The sequence below is a fragment of the Cyclopterus lumpus genome, chromosome 16 (genome assembly GCF_009769545.1).
Source record: "Cyclopterus lumpus isolate fCycLum1 chromosome 16, fCycLum1.pri, whole genome shotgun sequence".
Taxonomy (NCBI): domain Eukaryota; kingdom Metazoa; phylum Chordata; class Actinopteri; order Perciformes; family Cyclopteridae; genus Cyclopterus; species Cyclopterus lumpus.
Window position 1 is genome coordinate 12,342,688 of NC_046981.1, and position 27,117 is coordinate 12,369,804.

Sequence of the window (27,117 nt, forward strand, 5' to 3'; positions counted from 1 at the left end):
TCACAATGGCTTTGCAGGCACGTAGTAATAATGCCACAGTGTGAGGGCTTTTTCGTTTGGCCACCAGTTCAGCTACTAAGTATCTAGCTTTGAGAGCTTTCTCAGACACATTTCTGGAGTTCCTCATAAAAGTGACCTGTTTCTCAGTTTGTGTGCGTAGGTGAACAAAGTAGTCCCTGTTCTTTAATGACTAGACCAGCCACTGTATTGCAGGCTAACACGCTCAATAATGGCAAATTGTTTGCGGCAACTAAATCATATTCTTTGGGTACCGATTAAGGAAATCTTTCCTATTAAATTCTCTCTCTCTCTTAAATGTATCCAATCTCATCTTTCCTATTAAATTATCTCTCTCTCTCTCTCTGAAATGTATCCAATCTCATCTTTCCTATTAAATTCTCTCTCTCTCTCTTAAATGTATCCAATCTCATCTTTCCTATTAAATTCTCTCTCTTTCTCTTAAATGTATCCAATCTCATCTTTCCTATTAAATTATCTCTCTCTCTCTAAAATGTATCCAATCTCATCTTTCCTATTAAATTATCTCTCTCTCTCTAAAATGTATCCAATCTCATCTTTCCTATTAAATTCTCTCTCTCTCTTAAATGTATCCAATCTAATCTTTCCTATTAAATTATCTCTCTCTCTCTCTCACGGTGTACGGGTTGCGCCGTGTTTCGCATGCTCGGTGGAGGACTGCAGTATGGCGGTGGGTCACGGCAGCGTGAAGTCTAATGAGGTCCACCTCGAATCTCCGAAAAAGGAAAAACAAGAAGACATTGAACGTTTGTGTTTAACAGTGCAAGACCTTCACTGTCAAGTAAGAGAAGTTCACTTAGCCAAAAGGGATGCAGATGAGGTTGTAGAAAAACAGAAGCAGATTATTGTCAACAATATGTCAGAGATCAAACAATTGAGTCAAGCTCTAAAGGATTTTCAGAAAAGGGAACAATTTTTAAGTGTGCAGAATGCGAGCACCAGTAATGAGCTTGCGGAATTAAAGTCTCTGACAGCTAAACAACAAAAATCCATCTGTGATCCTAAAAGATTGCTCAAGATGAGGCAGGAAGAGCAAATACTTACTGGCCATCAGAATTTGAGAGAGGAAAGCTGTATTTCTGCTGAAAATACAGACTCATCTGAGAATCAGAAAAATGAGAGCCTCCTGGTGAATACATCCAAGTATCACACGGATTTGAGACGGCACCTGAGTATCACACAGATGAGAGTGCCTGAAGACCAGACCTTTGTGGTTTAGCCGTGCAAAAGGTGTCCTGAAAGTAGGTGTCCTGAAAGTAGGATCGTAACCCAGAGTTTCTTTCCGCTGTATTAACACAAGCAGGTAGAATGCCCATTTTAATCAATGTCAGCTAAACAACAAAAATCCATCTGTGATCCTAGAAAATTGCTCACGATGGGGCAGGAGGAACAAATACTTGCTGGCCATCAGAATTTGAGGGGAAAGCTGTATTTCTGCTGAAAATACCGACTCATCTGAGAATCAGAGAGAGGAAAGCTGTATTTCTGCTAAAAATACCGACTCATCTGAGAATCAGAGAGATGAGAGCCTCCTGGTGAATACATCTCAGACGGCATCTGAGTAACACACAGATGAGACGGCATCTGAGTATCACACTGATGAGACGGCATCTGAGTATCACACTGATGAGACGGCATCTGAGACGGCATCTGAGTATCACACAGATGAGACGACGGCATCTGAGTATCACACAGATGAGACGACGGCATCTGAGTATCACACTGATGAGACAACGGCATCTGAGTATCACACTGATTAATTTAAAATAATGAGTGAGGGGGAACCATCTTCAAAGCTCGGAGAAACTCGGCAGCGCTCTACTCGAATACGTATGCGCAGTTAACCACTGAAGACGTCCTTTGCGTGAGGCGGAATAACTCTTGTCAAGTTATTTTAAGATAAGTTCCAGTGTCATAATAAAACGCTACCGTTCATCTATATGGCAAACTTTGTTGTCTCTTTATTCTTCATCTGTTAATGGATGTTAATTTTGTCTTTGATTTTCGTAAACTAGGAAGGGGAAAGCTCACGGGCCAAGAAGGGAGTTTCGGGCAAAGGGGACGAGGAGTCTGATTCTGCGTCCAGTATGGAAGAGGACTCCTTTCCTGATGAAGGTGAGGAGCACCCAGGCTTATACAGTGTGGAAAGGATAAAGGGTTGTCTAAGTAGAACTAAGAACCAGAGGATCCTGATAGAGGTGCACTTCTCTGACCTGCCGAGACTGTTTAGGTCCATTCGGTTCCACATGGCCAATAAAGCCGGGAAAAGGTTTACTGAGAGGGAGGGCTATAGGTTGAGGAAGATAGCTCTTACTGTTGGTAAAGCACTAGAGGAGTATGAGGCATTTTTGTCACAAAAGGACCGAGTTCCAGAGGAGCGACCCTGCGGAGACTGACGGAGGTAGCCGGTCCTGGACTTGGAGGCGTGTCGGCGGTGGCTTCCCTGCTCGGAGGACGAGGACGTGACGGAGAAGAAGAGGAAGCTCCCGACTCCACGGAGGCTTGAAGATTTATTTGTAGTTTAGTTCTAGTTAGCTAATGTGATTAAAATGTGTCTGTTTGTGTTTGTTCGTATGGTTTTTATGTAAAATAAAGGTTTTGTAAAAATCAAATCTCTCTCTCTCTCTGACACGGTGTACGGGTTGCGCCGTGTTTCGCGTGCTCGGTGGAGGACTGCAGTATGGCGGTGGGGCGGGTGGTGGGTCACGGCAGCGTGAAGTCCGCCGCCCGCATGAACAGCGCGGTCGTGATTTTTCTCGACAGCGTGGAGAAGGTGAGCCTAGTGGCGGCGAAAGGCATTGTGGTGAAAGACAAAAGAAATACAAATGTCTCTAGATTATTTACACGCTACTCCACAAATGGAGGAATCACATATCGATGGGTCAGCGTTCTCCCTTGAGTCTCATGACCAGGAGGAATCTATGTATCTTGAAATGCAATCACTGAACTCCCAGACAGAGCTTTTTGGACAGCAACAAACATCTGAAGCCAGGCGTATAACTGACAGGGCGGTGCATGAATTAGAAATATGTCACCATGAGGAAATTTCTAAGCTCACGAGAAAGCTGGAAGAGAAGGAGTTAGAATTAGAATTTCTAAACAACCAAAAGCAAGCAGAGATTTACAGTCTGAATGCAACTGTTGATGACATTGAGCTGCGTTTTAGAGGACATTCAGAAAGAAAGTCATGGCATAACGACAATGAAAACAACGTTTAAAAACCTTTTGGCAACGTTGCAGGATTACGAGGAAAGAGAGATCGCTCTGATCCAGCAGAATAATTTAATTACTGATAAACTGGCCCAGAATGAATTTGAGAAAGACATTCTAAAGGCAAAGAATAGTAATCTGCAGGCAGAAGTTGAAGATATGCAGGATAACAAGACAATCCTGACTAAGGAGAACCAGAGCTTGATTGCTAATGAGGTCCACCTCGAATCTCCGAAAAAGGAAAAACAAAAAGACATTGAACGTTTGTGTTTAGCAGTGCAAGACCTTCACTGTCAAGTAAGAGAAGTTCACTTAGCCAAAAGGGATGCAGATGAGGTTGTAGAAAAACAGAATTATTGTCAACAATATGTCAGAGATCAAACAATTGAGTCAAGCTCTAAAGGATTTTCAGAAAAGGGAACAATTTTTAAGTGTGCAGAATGCGAGCACCAGTAATGAGCTTGCTGAATTAAAGTCTCTGACAGCTAAACAACAAAAATCCATCTGTGATCCTAAAAGATTGCTCAAGATGAGGCAGGAAGAGCAAATACTTGCTGGCCATCAGAATTTGAGAGAGGAAAGCTGTATTTCTGCTGAAAATACAGACTCATCTGAGAATCAGAAAAATGAGAGCCTCCTGGTGAATACATCCAAGTATCACACAGATGAGACGGCACCTGAGTATCACACAGATGAGAGTGCCTGAAGACCTGAAGACCAGACCTTTGTGGTTTAGCCGTGCAAAAGGTGTCCTGAAAGTAGGTGTCCTGAAAGTAGGATCGTAACCCAGAGTTTCTTTCCGCTGTATTAACACAAGCAGGTAGAATGCCCATTTTAATCAATGTCAGCTAAACAACAAAAATCCATCTGTGATCCTAGAAAATTGCTCACGATGGGGCAGGAGGAACAAATACTTGCTGGCCATCAGAATTTGAGGGGAAAGCTGTATTTCTGCTGAAAATACCGACTCATCTGAGAATCAGAGAGAGGAAAGCTGTATTTCTGCTAAAAATACCGACTCATCTGAGAATCAGAGATGAGAGCCTCCTGGTGAATACATCTCAGACGGCATCTGAGTAACACACAGATGAGACGGCATCGGAGTATCACACTGATGAGACGGCATCTGAGACGTGTTAAGTTGTAGTGGATTTTATATATATTTGCACATGTAGATAAGAGAAGTTTATGTTTTAAATTAATACATAAAGAAAGATATGATAATTAATTTGGGATATTATGAGGAATATTCTGGAGGAATGTATTATGAAACATAAGAGAGGATCACTGTTTTATTATTCTGTTTTAATGACAAATGTAATGATTAACTGTATGATGCATGAGAATGAATGTTTTATTGTTTAGACAATGGTCAGGATAATAGGGTTTTATTGTGAAGGGGAACTTCCTGTCCTTGACCGGAAGAGTGAGCTTTGACCTCGCCTGTTTACTAATTGGCGTAGCGAACAGAATGGCGCCATCCTTTGAACTGACCAATGGAACTAACCTTTAGGTGTGAATTCATTTGCATGACCATACTAATAGCCGAGCATTTGTTCTGGGGACATGGTTCTACTGGTCTGGAGACTCGAGACAGCCCCGGTCTGTGGCTCCCTGGGAGCTGCACTCCGTCTGTGGAGAGTTCCTCCTTTCTGGCCCCACGATCGTGAACGCTACATGAGTATTATCTTTGCCATTAAATATTGTTAAACTTTAACTTGAATCCTGAATTTCCTGCGGCCACGGGACCCGGAGCTTTGAACACGAATCTTACAGACGGCATCTGAGTATCACACTGATGAGACGGCATCTGAGTATCACACAGATGAGACGACGGCATCTGAGTATCACACTGATGAGACGACGGCATCTGAGTATCACACTGATTAATTTAAAATAATGAGTGAGGGGGAACCATCTTCAAAGCTCGGAGAAACTCGGCAGCGCTCTACTCGAATACGTATGCGCAGTTAACCACTGAAGACGTCCTTTGCGTGAGGCGGAATAACTCTTGTCAAGTTATTTTAAGATAAGTTCCAGTGTCATAATAAAACGCTACCGTTCATCTATATGGCAAACTTTGTTGTCTCTTTATTCTTCATCTGTTAATGGATGTTAATTTTGTCTTTGATTTTCGTAAACTAGGAAGGGGAAAGCTCACGGGCCAAGAAGGGAGTTTCGGGCAAAGGGGACGAGGAGTCTGATTCTGCGTCCAGTATGGAAGAGGACTCCTTTCCTGATGAAGGTGAGGAGCACCCAGGCTTATACAGTGTGGAAAGGATAAAGGGTTGTCTAAGTAGAACTAAGAACCAGAGGATCCTGATAGAGGTGCACTTCTCTGACCTGCCGAGACTGTTTAGGTCCATTCGGTTCCACATGGCCAATAAAGCCGGGAAAAGGTTTACTGAGAGGGAGGGCTATAGGTTGAGGAAGATAGCTCTTACTGTTGGTAAAGCACTAGAGGAGTATGAGGCATTTTTGTCACAAAAGGACCGAGTTCCAGAGGAGCGACCCTGCGGAGACTGACGGAGGTAGCCGGTCCTGGACTTGGAGGCGTGTCGGCGGTGGCTTCCCTGCTCGGAGGACGAGGACGTGACGGAGAAGAAGAGGAAGCTCCCGACTCCACGGAGGCTTGAAGATTTATTTGTAGTTTAGTTCTAGTTAGCTAATGTGATTAAAATGTGTCTGTTTGTGTTTGTTCGTATGGTTTTTATGTAAAATAAAGGTTTTGTAAAAATCAAATCTCTCTCTCTCTCTGACACGGTGTACGGGTTGCGCCGTGTTTCGCGTGCTCGGTGGAGGACTGCAGTATGGCGGTGGGGCGGGTGGTGGGTCACGGCAGCGTGAAGTCCGCCGCCCGCATGAACAGCGCGGTCGTGATTTTTCTCGACAGCGTGGAGAAGGTGAGCCTAGTGGCGGCGAAAGGCATTGTGGTGAAAGACAAAAGAAATACAAATGTCTCTAGATTATTTACACGCTACTCCACAAATGGAGGAATCACATATCGATGGGTCAGCGTTCTCCCTTGAGTCTCATGACCAGGAGGAATCTATGTATCTTGAAATGCAATCACTGAACTCCCAGACAGAGCTTTTTGGACAGCAACAAACATCTGAAGCCAGGCGTATAACTGACAGGGCGGTGCATGAATTAGAAATATGTCACCATGAGGAAATTTCTAAGCTCACGAGAAAGCTGGAAGAGAAGGAGTTAGAATTAGAATTTCTAAACAACCAAAAGCAAGCAGAGATTTACAGTCTGAATGCAACTGTTGATGACATTGAGCTGCGTTTTAGAGGACATTCAGAAAGAAAGTCATGGCATAACGACAATGAAAACAACGTTTAAAAACCTTTTGGCAACGTTGCAGGATTACGAGGAAAGAGAGATCGCTCTGATCCAGCAGAATAATTTAATTACTGATAAACTGGCCCAGAATGAATTTGAGAAAGACATTCTAAAGGCAAAGAATAGTAATCTGCAGGCAGAAGTTGAAGATATGCAGGATAACAAGACAATCCTGACTAAGGAGAACCAGAGCTTGATTGCTAATGAGGTCCACCTCGAATCTCCGAAAAAGGAAAAACAAAAAGACATTGAACGTTTGTGTTTAGCAGTGCAAGACCTTCACTGTCAAGTAAGAGAAGTTCACTTAGCCAAAAGGGATGCAGATGAGGTTGTAGAAAAACAGAATTATTGTCAACAATATGTCAGAGATCAAACAATTGAGTCAAGCTCTAAAGGATTTTCAGAAAAGGGAACAATTTTTAAGTGTGCAGAATGCGAGCACCAGTAATGAGCTTGCTGAATTAAAGTCTCTGACAGCTAAACAACAAAAATCCATCTGTGATCCTAAAAGATTGCTCAAGATGAGGCAGGAAGAGCAAATACTTGCTGGCCATCAGAATTTGAGAGAGGAAAGCTGTATTTCTGCTGAAAATACAGACTCATCTGAGAATCAGAAAAATGAGAGCCTCCTGGTGAATACATCCAAGTATCACACAGATGAGACGGCACCTGAGTATCACACAGATGAGAGTGCCTGAAGACCTGAAGACCAGACCTTTGTGGTTTAGCCGTGCAAAAGGTGTCCTGAAAGTAGGTGTCCTGAAAGTAGGATCGTAACCCAGAGTTTCTTTCCGCTGTATTAACACAAGCAGGTAGAATGCCCATTTTAATCAATGTCAGCTAAACAACAAAAATCCATCTGTGATCCTAGAAAATTGCTCACGATGGGGCAGGAGGAACAAATACTTGCTGGCCATCAGAATTTGAGGGGAAAGCTGTATTTCTGCTGAAAATACCGACTCATCTGAGAATCAGAGAGAGGAAAGCTGTATTTCTGCTAAAAATACCGACTCATCTGAGAATCAGAGATGAGAGCCTCCTGGTGAATACATCTCAGACGGCATCTGAGTAACACACAGATGAGACGGCATCGGAGTATCACACTGATGAGACGGCATCTGAGACGTGTTAAGTTGTAGTGGATTTTATATATATTTGCACATGTAGATAAGAGAAGTTTATGTTTTAAATTAATACATAAAGAAAGATATGATAATTAATTTGGGATATTATGAGGAATATTCTGGAGGAATGTATTATGAAACATAAGAGAGGATCACTGTTTTATTATTCTGTTTTAATGACAAATGTAATGATTAACTGTATGATGCATGAGAATGAATGTTTTATTGTTTAGACAATGGTCAGGATAATAGGGTTTTATTGTGAAGGGGAACTTCCTGTCCTTGACCGGAAGAGTGAGCTTTGACCTCGCCTGTTTACTAATTGGCGTAGCGAACAGAATGGCGCCATCCTTTGAACTGACCAATGGAACTAACCTTTAGGTGTGAATTCATTTGCATGACCATACTAATAGCCGAGCATTTGTTCTGGGGACATGGTTCTACTGGTCTGGAGACTCGAGACAGCCCCGGTCTGTGGCTCCCTGGGAGCTGCACTCCGTCTGTGGAGAGTTCCTCCTTTCTGGCCCCACGATCGTGAACGCTACATGAGTATTATCTTTGCCATTAAATATTGTTAAACTTTAACTTGAATCCTGAATTTCCTGCGGCCACGGGACCCGGAGCTTTGAACACGAATCTTACAGACGGCATCTGAGTATCACACTGATGAGACGGCATCTGAGTATCACACAGATGAGACGACGGCATCTGAGTATCACACTGATGAGACGACGGCATCTGAGTATCACACTGATTAATTTAAAATAATGAGTGAGGGGGAACCATCTTCAAAGCTCGGAGAAACTCGGCAGCGCTCTACTCGAATACGTATGCGCAGTTAACCACTGAAGACGTCCTTTGCGTGAGGCGGAATAACTCTTGTCAAGTTATTTTAAGATAAGTTCCAGTGTCATAATAAAACGCTACCGTTCATCTATATGGCAAACTTTGTTGTCTCTTTATTCTTCATCTGTTAATGGATGTTAATTTTGTCTTTGATTTTCGTAAACTAGGAAGGGGAAAGCTCACGGGCCAAGAAGGGAGTTTCGGGCAAAGGGGACGAGGAGTCTGATTCTGCGTCCAGTATGGAAGAGGACTCCTTTCCTGATGAAGGTGAGGAGCACCCAGGCTTATACAGTGTGGAAAGGATAAAGGGTTGTCTAAGTAGAACTAAGAACCAGAGGATCCTGATAGAGGTGCACTTCTCTGACCTGCCGAGACTGTTTAGGTCCATTCGGTTCCACATGGCCAATAAAGCCGGGAAAAGGTTTACTGAGAGGGAGGGCTATAGGTTGAGGAAGATAGCTCTTACTGTTGGTAAAGCACTAGAGGAGTATGAGGCATTTTTGTCACAAAAGGACCGAGTTCCAGAGGAGCGACCCTGCGGAGACTGACGGAGGTAGCCGGTCCTGGACTTGGAGGCGTGTCGGCGGTGGCTTCCCTGCTCGGAGGACGAGGACGTGACGGAGAAGAAGAGGAAGCTCCCGACTCCACGGAGGCTTGAAGATTTATTTGTAGTTTAGTTCTAGTTAGCTAATGTGATTAAAATGTGTCTGTTTGTGTTTGTTCGTATGGTTTTTATGTAAAATAAAGGTTTTGTAAAAATCAAATCTCTCTCTCTCTCTGACACGGTGTACGGGTTGCGCCGTGTTTCGCGTGCTCGGTGGAGGACTGCAGTATGGCGGTGGGGCGGGTGGTGGGTCACGGCAGCGTGAAGTCCGCCGCCCGCATGAACAGCGCGGTCGTGATTTTTCTCGACAGCGTGGAGAAGGTGAGCCTAGTGGCGGCGAAAGGCATTGTGGTGAAAGACAAAAGAAATACAAATGTCTCTAGATTATTTACACGCTACTCCACAAATGGAGGAATCACATATCGATGGGTCAGCGTTCTCCCTTGAGTCTCATGACCAGGAGGAATCTATGTATCTTGAAATGCAATCACTGAACTCCCAGACAGAGCTTTTTGGACAGCAACAAACATCTGAAGCCAGGCGTATAACTGACAGGGCGGTGCATGAATTAGAAATATGTCACCATGAGGAAATTTCTAAGCTCACGAGAAAGCTGGAAGAGAAGGAGTTAGAATTAGAATTTCTAAACAACCAAAAGCAAGCAGAGATTTACAGTCTGAATGCAACTGTTGATGACATTGAGCTGCGTTTTAGAGGACATTCAGAAAGAAAGTCATGGCATAACGACAATGAAAACAACGTTTAAAAACCTTTTGGCAACGTTGCAGGATTACGAGGAAAGAGAGATCGCTCTGATCCAGCAGAATAATTTAATTACTGATAAACTGGCCCAGAATGAATTTGAGAAAGACATTCTAAAGGCAAAGAATAGTAATCTGCAGGCAGAAGTTGAAGATATGCAGGATAACAAGACAATCCTGACTAAGGAGAACCAGAGCTTGATTGCTAATGAGGTCCACCTCGAATCTCCGAAAAAGGAAAAACAAAAAGACATTGAACGTTTGTGTTTAGCAGTGCAAGACCTTCACTGTCAAGTAAGAGAAGTTCACTTAGCCAAAAGGGATGCAGATGAGGTTGTAGAAAAACAGAATTATTGTCAACAATATGTCAGAGATCAAACAATTGAGTCAAGCTCTAAAGGATTTTCAGAAAAGGGAACAATTTTTAAGTGTGCAGAATGCGAGCACCAGTAATGAGCTTGCTGAATTAAAGTCTCTGACAGCTAAACAACAAAAATCCATCTGTGATCCTAAAAGATTGCTCAAGATGAGGCAGGAAGAGCAAATACTTGCTGGCCATCAGAATTTGAGAGAGGAAAGCTGTATTTCTGCTGAAAATACAGACTCATCTGAGAATCAGAAAAATGAGAGCCTCCTGGTGAATACATCCAAGTATCACACAGATGAGACGGCACCTGAGTATCACACAGATGAGAGTGCCTGAAGACCTGAAGACCAGACCTTTGTGGTTTAGCCGTGCAAAAGGTGTCCTGAAAGTAGGTGTCCTGAAAGTAGGATCGTAACCCAGAGTTTCTTTCCGCTGTATTAACACAAGCAGGTAGAATGCCCATTTTAATCAATGTCAGCTAAACAACAAAAATCCATCTGTGATCCTAGAAAATTGCTCACGATGGGGCAGGAGGAACAAATACTTGCTGGCCATCAGAATTTGAGGGGAAAGCTGTATTTCTGCTGAAAATACCGACTCATCTGAGAATCAGAGAGAGGAAAGCTGTATTTCTGCTAAAAATACCGACTCATCTGAGAATCAGAGATGAGAGCCTCCTGGTGAATACATCTCAGACGGCATCTGAGTAACACACAGATGAGACGGCATCGGAGTATCACACTGATGAGACGGCATCTGAGACGTGTTAAGTTGTAGTGGATTTTATATATATTTGCACATGTAGATAAGAGAAGTTTATGTTTTAAATTAATACATAAAGAAAGATATGATAATTAATTTGGGATATTATGAGGAATATTCTGGAGGAATGTATTATGAAACATAAGAGAGGATCACTGTTTTATTATTCTGTTTTAATGACAAATGTAATGATTAACTGTATGATGCATGAGAATGAATGTTTTATTGTTTAGACAATGGTCAGGATAATAGGGTTTTATTGTGAAGGGGAACTTCCTGTCCTTGACCGGAAGAGTGAGCTTTGACCTCGCCTGTTTACTAATTGGCGTAGCGAACAGAATGGCGGCATCCTTTGAACTGACCAATGGAACTAACCTTTAGGTGTGAATTCATTTGCATGACCATACTAATAGCCGAGCATTTGTTCTGGGGACATGGTTCTACTGGTCTGGAGACTCGAGACAGCCCCGGTCTGTGGCTCCCTGGGAGCTGCACTCCGTCTGTGGAGAGTTCCTCCTTTCTGGCCCCACGATCGTGAACGCTACATGAGTATTATCTTTGCCATTAAATATTGTTAAACTTTAACTTGAATCCTGAATTTCCTGCGGCCACGGGACCCGGAGCTTTGAACACGAATCTTACAGACGGCATCTGAGTATCACACTGATGAGACGGCATCTGAGTATCACACAGATGAGACGACGGCATCTGAGTATCACACTGATTAATTTAAAATAATGAGTGAGGGGGAACCATCTTCAAAGCTCGGAGAAACTCGGCAGCGCTCTACTCGAATACGTATGCGCAGTTAACCACTGAAGACGTCCTTTGCGTGAGGCGGAATAACTCTTGTCAAGTTATTTTAAGATAAGTTCCAGTGTCATAATAAAACGCTACCGTTCATCTATATGGCAAACTTTGTTGTCTCTTTATTCTTCATCTGTTAATGGATGTTAATTTTGTCTTTGATTTTCGTAAACTAGGAAGGGGAAAGCTCACGGGCCAAGAAGGGAGTTTCGGGCAAAGGGGACGAGGAGTCTGATTCTGCGTCCAGTATGGAAGAGGACTCCTTTCCTGATGAAGGTGAGGAGCACCCAGGCTTATACAGTGTGGAAAGGATAAAGGGTTGTCTAAGTAGAACTAAGAACCAGAGGATCCTGATAGAGGTGCACTTCTCTGACCTGCCGAGACTGTTTAGGTCCATTCGGTTCCACATGGCCAATAAAGCCGGGAAAAGGTTTACTGAGAGGGAGGGCTATAGGTTGAGGAAGATAGCTCTTACTGTTGGTAAAGCACTAGAGGAGTATGAGGCATTTTTGTCACAAAAGGACCGAGTTCCAGAGGAGCGACCCTGCGGAGACTGACGGAGGTAGCCGGTCCTGGACTTGGAGGCGTGTCGGCGGTGGCTTCCCTGCTCGGAGGACGAGGACGTGACGGAGAAGAAGAGGAAGCTCCCGACTCCACGGAGGCTTGAAGATTTATTTGTAGTTTAGTTCTAGTTAGCTAATGTGATTAAAATGTGTCTGTTTGTGTTTGTTCGTATGGTTTTTATGTAAAATAAAGGTTTTGTAAAAATCAAATCTCTCTCTCTCTCTGACACGGTGTACGGGTTGCGCCGTGTTTCGCGTGCTCGGTGGAGGACTGCAGTATGGCGGTGGGGCGGGTGGTGGGTCACGGCAGCGTGAAGTCCGCCGCCCGCATGAACAGCGCGGTCGTGATTTTTCTCGACAGCGTGGAGAAGGTGAGCCTAGTGGCGGCGAAAGGCATTGTGGTGAAAGACAAAAGAAATACAAATGTCTCTAGATTATTTACACGCTACTCCACAAATGGAGGAATCACATATCGATGGGTCAGCGTTCTCCCTTGAGTCTCATGACCAGGAGGAATCTATGTATCTTGAAATGCAATCACTGAACTCCCAGACAGAGCTTTTTGGACAGCAACAAACATCTGAAGCCAGGCGTATAACTGACAGGGCGGTGCATGAATTAGAAATATGTCACCATGAGGAAATTTCTAAGCTCACGAGAAAGCTGGAAGAGAAGGAGTTAGAATTAGAATTTCTAAACAACCAAAAGCAAGCAGAGATTTACAGTCTGAATGCAACTGTTGATGACATTGAGCTGCGTTTTAGAGGACATTCAGAAAGAAAGTCATGGCATAACGACAATGAAAACAACGTTTAAAAACCTTTTGGCAACGTTGCAGGATTACGAGGAAAGAGAGATCGCTCTGATCCAGCAGAATAATTTAATTACTGATAAACTGGCCCAGAATGAATTTGAGAAAGACATTCTAAAGGCAAAGAATAGTAATCTGCAGGCAGAAGTTGAAGATATGCAGGATAACAAGACAATCCTGACTAAGGAGAACCAGAGCTTGATTGCTAATGAGGTCCACCTCGAATCTCCGAAAAAGGAAAAACAAAAAGACATTGAACGTTTGTGTTTAGCAGTGCAAGACCTTCACTGTCAAGTAAGAGAAGTTCACTTAGCCAAAAGGGATGCAGATGAGGTTGTAGAAAAACAGAATTATTGTCAACAATATGTCAGAGATCAAACAATTGAGTCAAGCTCTAAAGGATTTTCAGAAAAGGGAACAATTTTTAAGTGTGCAGAATGCGAGCACCAGTAATGAGCTTGCTGAATTAAAGTCTCTGACAGCTAAACAACAAAAATCCATCTGTGATCCTAAAAGATTGCTCAAGATGAGGCAGGAAGAGCAAATACTTGCTGGCCATCAGAATTTGAGAGAGGAAAGCTGTATTTCTGCTGAAAATACAGACTCATCTGAGAATCAGAAAAATGAGAGCCTCCTGGTGAATACATCCAAGTATCACACAGATGAGACGGCACCTGAGTATCACACAGATGAGAGTGCCTGAAGACCTGAAGACCAGACCTTTGTGGTTTAGCCGTGCAAAAGGTGTCCTGAAAGTAGGTGTCCTGAAAGTAGGATCGTAACCCAGAGTTTCTTTCCGCTGTATTAACACAAGCAGGTAGAATGCCCATTTTAATCAATGTCAGCTAAACAACAAAAATCCATCTGTGATCCTAGAAAATTGCTCACGATGGGGCAGGAGGAACAAATACTTGCTGGCCATCAGAATTTGAGGGGAAAGCTGTATTTCTGCTGAAAATACCGACTCATCTGAGAATCAGAGAGAGGAAAGCTGTATTTCTGCTAAAAATACCGACTCATCTGAGAATCAGAGATGAGAGCCTCCTGGTGAATACATCTCAGACGGCATCTGAGTAACACACAGATGAGACGGCATCGGAGTATCACACTGATGAGACGGCATCTGAGACGTGTTAAGTTGTAGTGGATTTTATATATATTTGCACATGTAGATAAGAGAAGTTTATGTTTTAAATTAATACATAAAGAAAGATATGATAATTAATTTGGGATATTATGAGGAATATTCTGGAGGAATGTATTATGAAACATAAGAGAGGATCACTGTTTTATTATTCTGTTTTAATGACAAATGTAATGATTAACTGTATGATGCATGAGAATGAATGTTTTATTGTTTAGACAATGGTCAGGATAATAGGGTTTTATTGTGAAGGGGAACTTCCTGTCCTTGACCGGAAGAGTGAGCTTTGACCTCGCCTGTTTACTAATTGGCGTAGCGAACAGAATGGCGGCATCCTTTGAACTGACCAATGGAACTAACCTTTAGGTGTGAATTCATTTGCATGACCATACTAATAGCCGAGCATTTGTTCTGGGGACATGGTTCTACTGGTCTGGAGACTCGAGACAGCCCCGGTCTGTGGCTCCCTGGGAGCTGCACTCCGTCTGTGGAGAGTTCCTCCTTTCTGGCCCCACGATCGTGAACGCTACATGAGTATTATCTTTGCCATTAAATATTGTTAAACTTTAACTTGAATCCTGAATTTCCTGCGGCCACGGGACCCGGAGCTTTGAACACGAATCTTACAGACGGCATCTGAGTATCACACTGATGAGACGGCATCTGAGTATCACACAGATGAGACGACGGCATCTGAGTATCACACTGATTAATTTAAAATAATGAGTGAGGGGGAACCATCTTCAAAGCTCGGAGAAACTCGGCAGCGCTCTACTCGAATACGTATGCGCAGTTAACCACTGAAGACGTCCTTTGCGTGAGGCGGAATAACTCTTGTCAAGTTATTTTAAGATAAGTTCCAGTGTCATAATAAAACGCTACCGTTCATCTATATGGCAAACTTTGTTGTCTCTTTATTCTTCATCTGTTAATGGATGTTAATTTTGTCTTTGATTTTCGTAAACTAGGAAGGGGAAAGCTCACGGGCCAAGAAGGGAGTTTCGGGCAAAGGGGACGAGGAGTCTGATTCTGCGTCCAGTATGGAAGAGGACTCCTTTCCTGATGAAGGTGAGGAGCACCCAGGCTTATACAGTGTGGAAAGGATAAAGGGTTGTCTAAGTAGAACTAAGAACCAGAGGATCCTGATAGAGGTGCACTTCTCTGACCTGCCGAGACTGTTTAGGTCCATTCGGTTCCACATGGCCAATAAAGCCGGGAAAAGGTTTACTGAGAGGGAGGGCTATAGGTTGAGGAAGATAGCTCTTACTGTTGGTAAAGCACTAGAGGAGTATGAGGCATTTTTGTCACAAAAGGACCGAGTTCCAGAGGAGCGACCCTGCGGAGACTGACGGAGGTAGCCGGTCCTGGACTTGGAGGCGTGTCGGCGGTGGCTTCCCTGCTCGGAGGACGAGGACGTGACGGAGAAGAAGAGGAAGCTCCCGACTCCACGGAGGCTTGAAGATTTATTTGTAGTTTAGTTCTAGTTAGCTAATGTGATTAAAATGTGTCTGTTTGTGTTTGTTCGTATGGTTTTTATGTAAAATAAAGGTTTTGTAAAAATCAAATCTCTCTCTCTCTCTGACACGGTGTACGGGTTGCGCCGTGTTTCGCGTGCTCGGTGGAGGACTGCAGTATGGCGGTGGGGCGGGTGGTGGGTCACGGCAGCGTGAAGTCCGCCGCCCGCATGAACAGCGCGGTCGTGATTTTTCTCGACAGCGTGGAGAAGGTGAGCCTAGTGGCGGCGAAAGGCATTGTGGTGAAAGACAAAAGAAATACAAATGTCTCTAGATTATTTACACGCTACTCCACAAATGGAGGAATCACATATCGATGGGTCAGCGTTCTCCCTTGAGTCTCATGACCAGGAGGAATCTATGTATCTTGAAATGCAATCACTGAACTCCCAGACAGAGCTTTTTGGACAGCAACAAACATCTGAAGCCAGGCGTATAACTGACAGGGCGGTGCATGAATTAGAAATATGTCACCATGAGGAAATTTCTAAGCTCACGAGAAAGCTGGAAGAGAAGGAGTTAGAATTAGAATTTCTAAACAACCAAAAGCAAGCAGAGATTTACAGTCTGAATGCAACTGTTGATGACATTGAGCTGCGTTTTAGAGGACATTCAGAAAGAAAGTCATGGCATAACGACAATGAAAACAACGTTTAAAAACCTTTTGGCAACGTTGCAGGATTACGAGGAAAGAGAGATCGCTCTGATCCAGCAGAATAATTTAATTACTGATAAACTGGCCCAGAATGAATTTGAGAAAGACATTCTAAAGGCAAAGAATAGTAATCTGCAGGCAGAAGTTGAAGATATGCAGGATAACAAGACAATCCTGACTAAGGAGAACCAGAGCTTGATTGCTAATGAGGTCCACCTCGAATCTCCGAAAAAGGAAAAACAAAAAGACATTGAACGTTTGTGTTTAGCAGTGCAAGACCTTCACTGTCAAGTAAGAGAAGTTCACTTAGCCAAAAGGGATGCAGATGAGGTTGTAGAAAAACAGAATTATTGTCAACAATATGTCAGAGATCAAACAATTGAGTCAAGCTCTAAAGGATTTTCAGAAAAGGGAACAATTTTTAAGTGTGCAGAATGCGAGCACCAGTAATGAGCTTGCTGAATTAAAGTCTCTGACAGCTAAACAACAAAAATCCATCTGTGATCCTAAAAGATTGCTCAAGATGAGGCAGGAAGAGCAAATACTTGCTGGCCATCAGAATTTGAGAGAGGAAAGCTGTATTTCTGCTGAAAATACAGACTCATCTGAGAATCAGAAAAATGAGAGCCTCCTGGTGAATACATCCAAGTATCACACAGATGAGACGGCACCTGAGTATCACACAGATGAGAGTGCCTGAAGACCTGAAGACCAGACCTTTGTGGTTTAGCCGTGCAAAAGGTGTCCTGAAAGTAGGTGTCCTGAAAGTAGGATCGTAACCCAGAGTTTCTTTCCGCTGTATTAACACAAGCAGGTAGAATGCCCATTTTAATCAATGTCAGCTAAACAACAAAAATCCATCTGTGATCCTAGAAAATTGCTCACGATGGGGCAGGAGGAACAAATACTTGCTGGCCATCAGAATTTGAGGGGAAAGCTGTATTTCTGCTGAAAATACCGACTCATCTGAGAATCAGAGAGAGGAAAGCTGTATTTCTGCTAAAAATACCGACTCATCTGAGAATCAGAGATGAGAGCCTCCTGGTGAATACATCTCAGACGGCATCTGAGTAACACACAGATGAGACGGCATCGGAGTATCACACTGATGAGACGGCATCTGAGACGTGTTAAGTTGTAGTGGATTTTATATATATTTGCACATGTAGATAAGAGAAGTTTATGTTTTAAATTAATACATAAAGAAAGATATGATAATTAATTTGGGATATTATGAGGAATATTCTGGAGGAATGTATTATGAAACATAAGAGAGGATCACTGTTTTATTATTCTGTTTTAATGACAAATGTAATGATTAACTGTATGATGCATGAGAATGAATGTTTTATTGTTTAGACAATGGTCAGGATAATAGGGTTTTATTGTGAAGGGGAACTTCCTGTCCTTGACCGGAAGAGTGAGCTTTGACCTCGCCTGTTTACTAATTGGCGTAGCGAACAGAATGGCGGCATCCTTTGAACTGACCAATGGAACTAACCTTTAGGTGTGAATTCATTTGCATGACCATACTAATAGCCGAGCATTTGTTCTGGGGACATGGTTCTACTGGTCTGGAGACTCGAGACAGCCCCGGTCTGTGGCTCCCTGGGAGCTGCACTCCGTCTGTGGAGAGTTCCTCCTTTCTGGCCCCACGATCGTGAACGCTACATGAGTATTATCTTTGCCATTAAATATTGTTAAACTTTAACTTGAATCCTGAATTTCCTGCGGCCACGGGACCCGGAGCTTTGAACACGAATCTTACAGACGGCATCTGAGTATCACACTGATGAGACGGCATCTGAGTATCACACAGATGAGACGACGGCATCTGAGTATCACACTGATGAGACGACGGCATCTGAGTATCACACTGATTAATTTAAAATAATGAGTGAGGGGGAACCATCTTCAAAGCTCGGAGAAACTCGGCAGCGCTCTACTCGAATACGTATGCGCAGTTAACCACTGAAGACGTCCTTTGCGTGAGGCGGAATAACTCTTGTCAAGTTATTTTAAGATAAGTTCCAGTGTCATAATAAAACGCTACCGTTCATCTATATGGCAAACTTTGTTGTCTCTTTATTCTTCATCTGTTAATGGATGTTAATTTTGTCTTTGATTTTCGTAAACTAGGAAGGGGAAAGCTCACGGGCCAAGAAGGGAGTTTCGGGCAAAGGGGACGAGGAGTCTGATTCTGCGTCCAGTATGGAAGAGGACTCCTTTCCTGATGAAGGTGAGGAGCACCCAGGCTTATACAGTGTGGAAAGGATAAAGGGTTGTCTAAGTAGAACTAAGAACCAGAGGATCCTGATAGAGGTGCACTTCTCTGACCTGCCGAGACTGTTTAGGTCCATTCGGTTCCACATGGCCAATAAAGCCGGGAAAAGGTTTACTGAGGGAGGGCTATAGGTTGAGGAAGATAGCTCTTACTGTTGGTAAAGCACTAGAGGAGTATGAGGCATTTTTGTCACAAAAGGACCGAGTTCCAGAGGAGCGACCCTGCGGAGACTGACGGAGGTAGCCGGTCCTGGACTTGGAGGCGTGTCGGCGGTGGCTTCCCTGCTCGGAGGACGAGGACGTGACGGAGAAGAAGAGGAAGCTCCCGACTCCACGGAGGCTTGAAGATTTATTTGTAGTTTAGTTCTAGTTAGCTAATGTAATTAAAATGTGTCTGTTTGTGTTTGTTCGTATGGTTTTTATGTAAAATAAAGGTTTTGTAAAAATCAAATCTCTCTCTCTCTGACACGGTGTACGGGTTGCGCCGTGTTTCGTGTGCTCGGTGGAGGACTGCAGTATGGCGGTGGGGCGGGTGGTGGGTCACGGCAGCGTGAAGTCCGCCGCCCGCATGAACAGCGCGGTCGTGATTTTTCTCGACAGCGTGGAGAAGGTGAGCCTAGTGGCGGCGAAAGGCATTGTGGTGAAAGACAAAAGAAATACAAATGTCTCTAGATTATTTACACGCTACTCCACAAATGGAGGAATCACATATCGATGGGTCAGCGTTCTCCCTTGAGTCTCATGACCAGCAGGAATCTATGTATCTTGAAATGCAATCACTGAACTCCCAGACAGAGCTTTTTGGACAGCAACAAACATCTGAAGCCAGGCGTATAACTGACAGGGCGGTGCATGAATTAGAAATATGTCACCATGAGGAAATTTCTAAGCTCACGAGAAAGCTGGAAGAGAAGGAGTTAGAATTAGAATTTCTAAACAACCAAAAGCAAGCAGAGATTTACAGTCTGAATGCAACTGTTGATGACATTGAGCTGCGTTTTAGAGGACATTCAGAAAGAAAGTCATGGCATAACGACAATGAAAACAACGTTTAAAAACCTTTTGGCAACGTTGCAGGATTACGAGGAAAGAGAGATCGCTCTGATCCAGCAGAATAATTTAATTACTGATAAACTGGCCCAGAATGAATTTGAGAAAGACATTCTAAAGGCAAAGAATAGTAATCTGCAGGCAGAAGTTGAAGATATGCAGGATAACAAGACAATCCTGACTAAGGAGAACCAGAGCTTGATTGCTAATGAGGTCCACCTCGAATCTCCGAAAAAGGAAAAACAAAAAGACATTGAACGTTTGTGTTTAGCAGTGCAAGACCTTCACTGTCAAGTAAGAGAAGTTCACTTAGCCAAAAGGGATGCAGATGAGGTTGTAGAAAAACAGAATTATTGTCAACAATATGTCAGAGATCAAACAATTGAGTCAAGCTCTAAAGGATTTTCAGAAAAGGGAACAATTTTTAAGTGTGCAGAATGCGAGCACCAGTAATGAGCTTGCTGAATTAAAGTCTCTGACAGCTAAACAACAAAAATCCATCTGTGATCCTAAAAGATTGCTCAAGATGAGGCAGGAAGAGCAAATACTTGCTGGCCATCAGAATTTGAGAGAGGAAAGCTGTATTTCTGCTGAAAATACAGACTCATCTGAGAATCAGAAAAATGAGAGCCTCCTGGTGAATACATCCAAGTATCACACAGATGAGACGGCACCTGAGTATCACACAGATGAGAGTGCCTGAAGACCTGAAGACCAGACCTTTGTGGTTTAGCCGTGCAAAAGGTGTCCTGAAAGTAGGTGTCCTGAAAGTAGGATCGTAACCCAGAGTTTCTTTCCGCTGTATTAACACAAGCAGGTAGAATGCCCATTTTAATCAATGTCAGCTAAACAACAAAAATCCATCTGTGATCCTAGAAAATTGCTCACGATGGGGCAGGAGGAACAAATACTTGCTGGCCATCAGAATTTGAGGGGAAAGCTGTATTTCTGCTGAAAATACCGACTCATCTGAGAATCAGAGAGAGGAAAGCTGTATTTCTGCTAAAAATACCGACTCATCTGAGAATCAGAGATGAGAGCCTCCTGGTGAATACATCTCAGACGGCATCTGAGTAACACACAGATGAGACGGCATCGGAGTATCACACTGATGAGACGGCATCTGAGACGTGTTAAGTTGTAGTGGATTTTATATATATTTGCACATGTAGATAAGAGAAGTTTATGTTTTAAATTAATACATAAAGAAAGATATGATAATTAATTTGGGATATTATGAGGAATATTCTGGAGGAATGTATTATGAAACATAAGAGAGGATCACTGTTTTATTATTCTGTTTTAATGACAAATGTAATGATTAACTGTATGATGCATGAGAATGAATGTTTTATTGTTTAGACAATGGTCAGGATAATAGGGTTTTATTGTGAAGGGGAACTTCCTGTCCTTGACCGGAAGAGTGAGCTTTGACCTCGCCTGTTTACTAATTGGCGTAGCGAACAGAATGGCGGCATCCTTTGAACTGACCAATGGAACTAACCTTTAGGTGTGAATTCATTTGCATGACCATACTAATAGCCGAGCATTTGTTCTGGGGACATGGTTCTACTGGTCTGGAGACTCGAGACAGCCCCGGTCTGTGGCTCCCTGGGAGCTGCACTCCGTCTGTGGAGAGTTCCTCCTTTCTGGCCCCACGATCGTGAACGCTACATGAGTATTATCTTTGCCATTAAATATTGTTAAACTTTAACTTGAATCCTGAATTTCCTGCGGCCACGGGACCCGGAGCTTTGAACACGAATCTTACAGACGGCATCTGAGTATCACACTGATGAGACGGCATCTGAGTATCACACAGATGAGACGACGGCATCTGAGTATCACACTGATGAGACGACGGCATCTGAGTATCACACTGATTAATTTAAAATAATGAGTGAGGGGGAACCATCTTCAAAGCTCGGAGAAACTCGGCAGCGCTCTACTCGAATACGTATGCGCAGTTAACCACTGAAGACGTCCTTTGCGTGAGGCGGAATAACTCTTGTCAAGTTATTTTAAGATAAGTTCCAGTGTCATAATAAAACGCTACCGTTCATCTATATGGCAAACTTTGTTGTCTCTTTATTCTTCATCTGTTAATGGATGTTAATTTTGTCTTTGATTTTCGTAAACTAGGAAGGGGAAAGCTCACGGGCCAAGAAGGGAGTTTCGGGCAAAGGGGACGAGGAGTCTGATTCTGCGTCCAGTATGGAAGAGGACTCCTTTCCTGATGAAGGTGAGGAGCACCCAGGCTTATACAGTGTGGAAAGGATAAAGGGTTGTCTAAGTAGAACTAAGAACCAGAGGATCCTGATAGAGGTGCACTTCTCTGACCTGCCGAGACTGTTTAGGTCCATTCGGTTCCACATGGCCAATAAAGCCGGGAAAAGGTTTACTGAGGGAGGGCTATAGGTTGAGGAAGATAGCTCTTACTGTTGGTAAAGCACTAGAGGAGTATGAGGCATTTTTGTCACAAAAGGACCGAGTTCCAGAGGAGCGACCCTGCGGAGACTGACGGAGGTAGCCGGTCCTGGACTTGGAGGCGTGTCGGCGGTGGCTTCCCTGCTCGGAGGACGAGGACGTGACGGAGAAGAAGAGGAAGCTCCCGACTCCACGGAGGCTTGAAGATTTATTTGTAGTTTAGTTCTAGTTAGCTAATGTAATTAAAATGTGTCTGTTTGTGTTTGTTCGTATGGTTTTTATGTAAAATAAAGGTTTTGTAAAAATCAAATCTCTCTCTCTCTGACACGGTGTACGGGTTGCGCCGTGTTTCGTGTGCTCGGTGGAGGACTGCAGTATGGCGGTGGGGCGGGTGGTGGGTCACGGCAGCGTGAAGTCCGCCGCCCGCATGAACAGCGCGGTCGTGATTTTTCTCGACAGCGTGGAGAAGGTGAGCCTAGTGGCGGCGAAAGGCATTGTGGTGAAAGACAAAAGAAATACAAATGTCTCTAGATTATTTACACGCTACTCCACAAATGGAGGAATCACATATCGATGGGTCAGCGTTCTCCCTTGAGTCTCATGACCAGGAGGAATCTATGTATCTTGAAATGCAATCACTGAACTCCCAGACAGAGCTTTTTGGACAGCAACAAACATCTGAAGCCAGGCGTATAACTGACAGGGCGGTGCATGAATTAGAAATATGTCACCATGAGGAAATTTCTAAGCTCACGAGAAAGCTGGAAGAGAAGGAGTTAGAATTAGAATTTCTAAACAACCAAAAGCAAGCAGAGATTTACAGTCTGAATGCAACTGTTGATGACATTGAGCTGCGTTTTAGAGGACATTCAGAAAGAAAGTCATGGCATAACGACAATGAAAACAACGTTTAAAAACCTTTTGGCAACGTTGCAGGATTACGAGGAAAGAGAGATCGCTCTGATCCAGCAGAATAATTTAATTACTGATAAACTGGCCCAGAATGAATTTGAGAAAGACATTCTAAAGGCAAAGAATAGTAATCTGCAGGCAGAAGTTGAAGATCTGCAGGATAACAAGACAATCCTGACTAAGGAGAACCAGAGCTTGATTGCTAATGAGGTCCACCTCGAATCTCCGAAAAAGGAAAAACAAAAAGACATTGAACGTTTGTGTTTAGCAGTGCAAGACCTTCACTGTCAAGTAAGAGAAGTTCACTTAGCCAAAAGGGATGCAGATGAGGTTGTAGAAAAACAGAATTATTGTCAACAATATGTCAGAGATCAAACAATTGAGTCAAGCTCTAAAGGATTTTCAGAAAAGGGAACAATTTTTAAGTGTGCAGAATGCGAGCACCAGTAATGAGCTTGCGGAATTAAAGTCTCTGACAGCTAAACAACAAAAATCCATCTGTGATCCTAAAAGATTGCTCAAGATGAGGCAGGAAGAGCAAATACTTGCTGGCCATCAGAATTTGAGAGAGGAAAGCTGTATTTCTGCTGAAAATACAGACTCATCTGAGAATCAGAAAAATGAGAGCCTCCTGGTGAATACATCCAAGTATCACACAGATGAGACGGCACCTGAGTTTTAATGTAAATATAACCACAACTTGCATTTCAGCAAACGCAGCATGCTCATTAGCGGGTCAAACGAGTCAAAATTAGAAACGAGTTTCTCCATTTACCTATTTAAAAGTAACGTACAGTGCTCTTATTATATCACGTCACGTTTCACCTACTACTTTTGATGAAACCAAAGCTTTTTTTTAATTGGCAGACAGGACAACATTGGTCGGACAGCCACGTTATTATTTCGACCAATTATGAAATATATGTTTGACCTGCATTGGTAGGAATATTGGCATGTCATATTGATATTGTTCCTTAATATTAATACTGATTTACTGTTTTAAATAATATTGGTTCAACAGGATTTCCTGCGTAGTCAAAATATAAGAACATGTTGTATGAATATGCTGTGACATCAGCTCTCTCTCTTCTCTTAACAGATACTGTTATTAAAGAATGTCCACAGACGAGCGCCTCGGACACGTCATCAGGCCAAAGTGTAACAATGAGCAGTTCAGCCAAAGAAAAACTAGCTACATCATATGGATCCTGTTTGCGGTTCAATGTTTGATGGTTCATTGTTGTGTTCTGTTTAGTAATACATGTAAACTTTAATTCAATAAAGTGATTTTGATTACTATCTGGGAAGATCATTCGGCCTTTAGGATACTGGTAGCACATTTATAATATGTTAATGGGCAATAGTATTATGTAGTGTACAAATTAATATAGCATTAAACAAGGCAACCGCCTCTTTACAAATTAGACAAACACAATCGGATGCAGAACCAGATAGCATTAGAACGGTGCTGCCACCGTGTGGTGAAAGGAGGAATTACATCTTTACAGTTGTATGATTTATTTATTCTGACTGAGCTAGCGAGCCATAACTAACACATTCTAAGACCTTGGACATGCCTGCGCTAGAGGATGCTCGATGCTGCTGCAACGTATGCGGTTTGGCTAAAGGATGCCCAAAGCTGCTGCAACGTATGTGATTCTGCTAAAGGATGCCCAAAGCTGCTGCGACGTATGTGATTCTGCTAAAGGATGCCCAAAGCTGCTGCAACGTATGTGATTCTGCTAAAGGATGCCCAAAGCTGCTGCAACGTATGTGATTCTGCTAAAGGATGCCCAAAGCTCCTGCGACGTATGCGATTCCTGCAACTCCATCTGTCTGCCCCACGTTGGGCGCCACTGCAAAGTTTTCCTCCCGTACCCCATGAGTCTCGGACCGTATAGAGGCAGCACCACAGATGGTTGTAAGTCACAAAACCTTTTATTGACATATAGTGTACTGTGACAGCTGTATGGTAACTGACTGCAACCTATCGCCCGCTACTGCTCTTTATCTTATATCTTATTGTCTGTGCGTGCGTGTCGTGTCCGTCCGTCTGTGCGTGACAAATCAGCGTCCTAAATTCGATTCAAGCTGCGCGTTCTCGTCAAGCGCTTTTTTAACGACATGACAGCGAGCACGAGCACATGCACAAATCTCCCCTCCGAGACCCGTTTGAGAGAAAAACGTTGGCGGAGAAACAACAGGTAAAACAGCTGGGCCCAGGTCAACAGGACTTAAGACAACAGACTGGCTGAAAGGGAAGCAGCACAGGAAGCTTCCGTAGAGCCGGAACGTTTGGTTAGCTGGATGCTGTCGTCCTAATGTTATGGTTTGTCTCTGACCCCAAGCGCACGACAACAGCAAGGTTTAGTTCTAGCCGAACACACGGCGTAGTTTATTGAGCACAACAAGTCGCTTAGAAAAGAAACACAAAAAACTCAAAGTGTCCCCTTAGTCCACGGGTGATCGAACATCGAACCCCACAAAATCCAAGAAAATACTCCACACAAAAAAAGTCAGCAAAGACACGAGGGAAAGTTCACGGACATCATGGCACGAACTCGCAACGTCAGCACAGACAGTCCTGATCTTTATCCCCCCGAATACAACGAGCTGACGAGCTGCAGCTGTGGGACGAGCTGAGTGGCTTCAGGTGTGAGTTGGAGCTCACCTGGCTTGGCCCCGCCTCCAAGCCCGTAGCTCCCTGGCAGCGCTCTGAGGTACCGGGTGTCACTGTGTGAACGGGCTGAGGAGGGAGTCCGGCTGGCTGAGTCCTGACACCTAATGCCGTATTTTGCTTTATAAATCAACGAGGACAGATCCAGCATGGACAGATATGGGAGTAAGGGACATGAAGCACAGAGAAAAAATGAGAACACCAGGACACACATGGATAACTCCGTCAAGCAGCCATGTTGGGCAAAGTGAACGTCTGGACGACAGACACAGGATTGCGGTGAAGAAACACAATGGTGGATAGAAACAGCCACACTTTAACCCTAAAAAGGTTCATAGGGGCATCTTAATATATAAACATGTTCTATTCGATTATATATATATATATATATATATATATATATATATATATATATATATATATATATACATATATATATGTGTGATTTATATTATACAATATTTATATTTTATTATACAATATTTATGATATTTATGTTGTATATTTATATTATATGGTATTTATAAATTATACTGAATATTATTATATGATATATGTATATATATATATATATTAATATACAGAATTGTATGAATAATGTTTTATATCATATAATAATATTAAATATTTAACTACAAAATAGAAATGCGTCTTTTTTTGCATTGAATCATACTGGGATGTTTGGATTGGATGGCCCTGCCAAATAAAAAATGCATCTGACAGTCTTTTGCCAATAAGATCCATATAACAGATGATCAATTAGAATTCAATTCAATGGAATAATCTATACTGTACAGAATTGAGAGGTTTACGGTTTGGCTACACACTTCCGTTGAGTCCCTGCTCATGTTGGTGGTCAAACAACCACTCAGAATTAAGCATGTAAACATACAGTTTCATGACATTCAATATTCAGGCCTCTTGAGGAAAAACAGCAGACAAAATATACTCTGATATTATTAAAGCAGCTGTATTTGGCACTTGGAGTATTAATATAGCAGCGGACAACTATTTACTATGTGAAGATATAGTGTAGTAATGTGCTGCTGAGCAGACAATGACGTCACTCTCCCCCTCTGTGTTGGCTTTCTTTTGGAGCCCCTGTTTGCACTGATATCTGTGAGCCTCCGGTTTGCCTTCCACGTGTTGAGAGCTGCTGGGAAGCAGTCAAAATGCTCCCAGTGTCGGATATCGCAACTTTAATATTTTTTAA

General features: G+C 43.0%; 1 protein-coding gene across 1 annotated transcript; it reads left to right on the forward strand.

Annotated features, from left to right (window-relative positions):
• Positions 1 to 5: 5 nt before the first annotated feature.
• Positions 6 to 22,306, forward strand: LOC117745812 (myosin heavy chain, cardiac muscle isoform-like). The gene is made up of 14 exons (XM_034554355.1): positions 6 to 17; positions 2,055 to 2,354; positions 3,280 to 3,546; positions 5,395 to 5,694; positions 6,620 to 6,886; positions 8,735 to 9,034; positions 9,960 to 10,226; positions 12,045 to 12,344; positions 13,270 to 13,536; positions 15,355 to 15,654; positions 16,580 to 16,846; positions 18,695 to 18,877; positions 19,916 to 20,182; positions 22,031 to 22,306. Exons 1-14 carry the CDS (start codon positions 6 to 8, stop codon positions 22,304 to 22,306), a joined length of 3,573 nt encoding a protein of 1,190 aa, XP_034410246.1.
• The last annotated feature ends 4,811 nt before the right edge of the window (positions 22,307 to 27,117 follow it).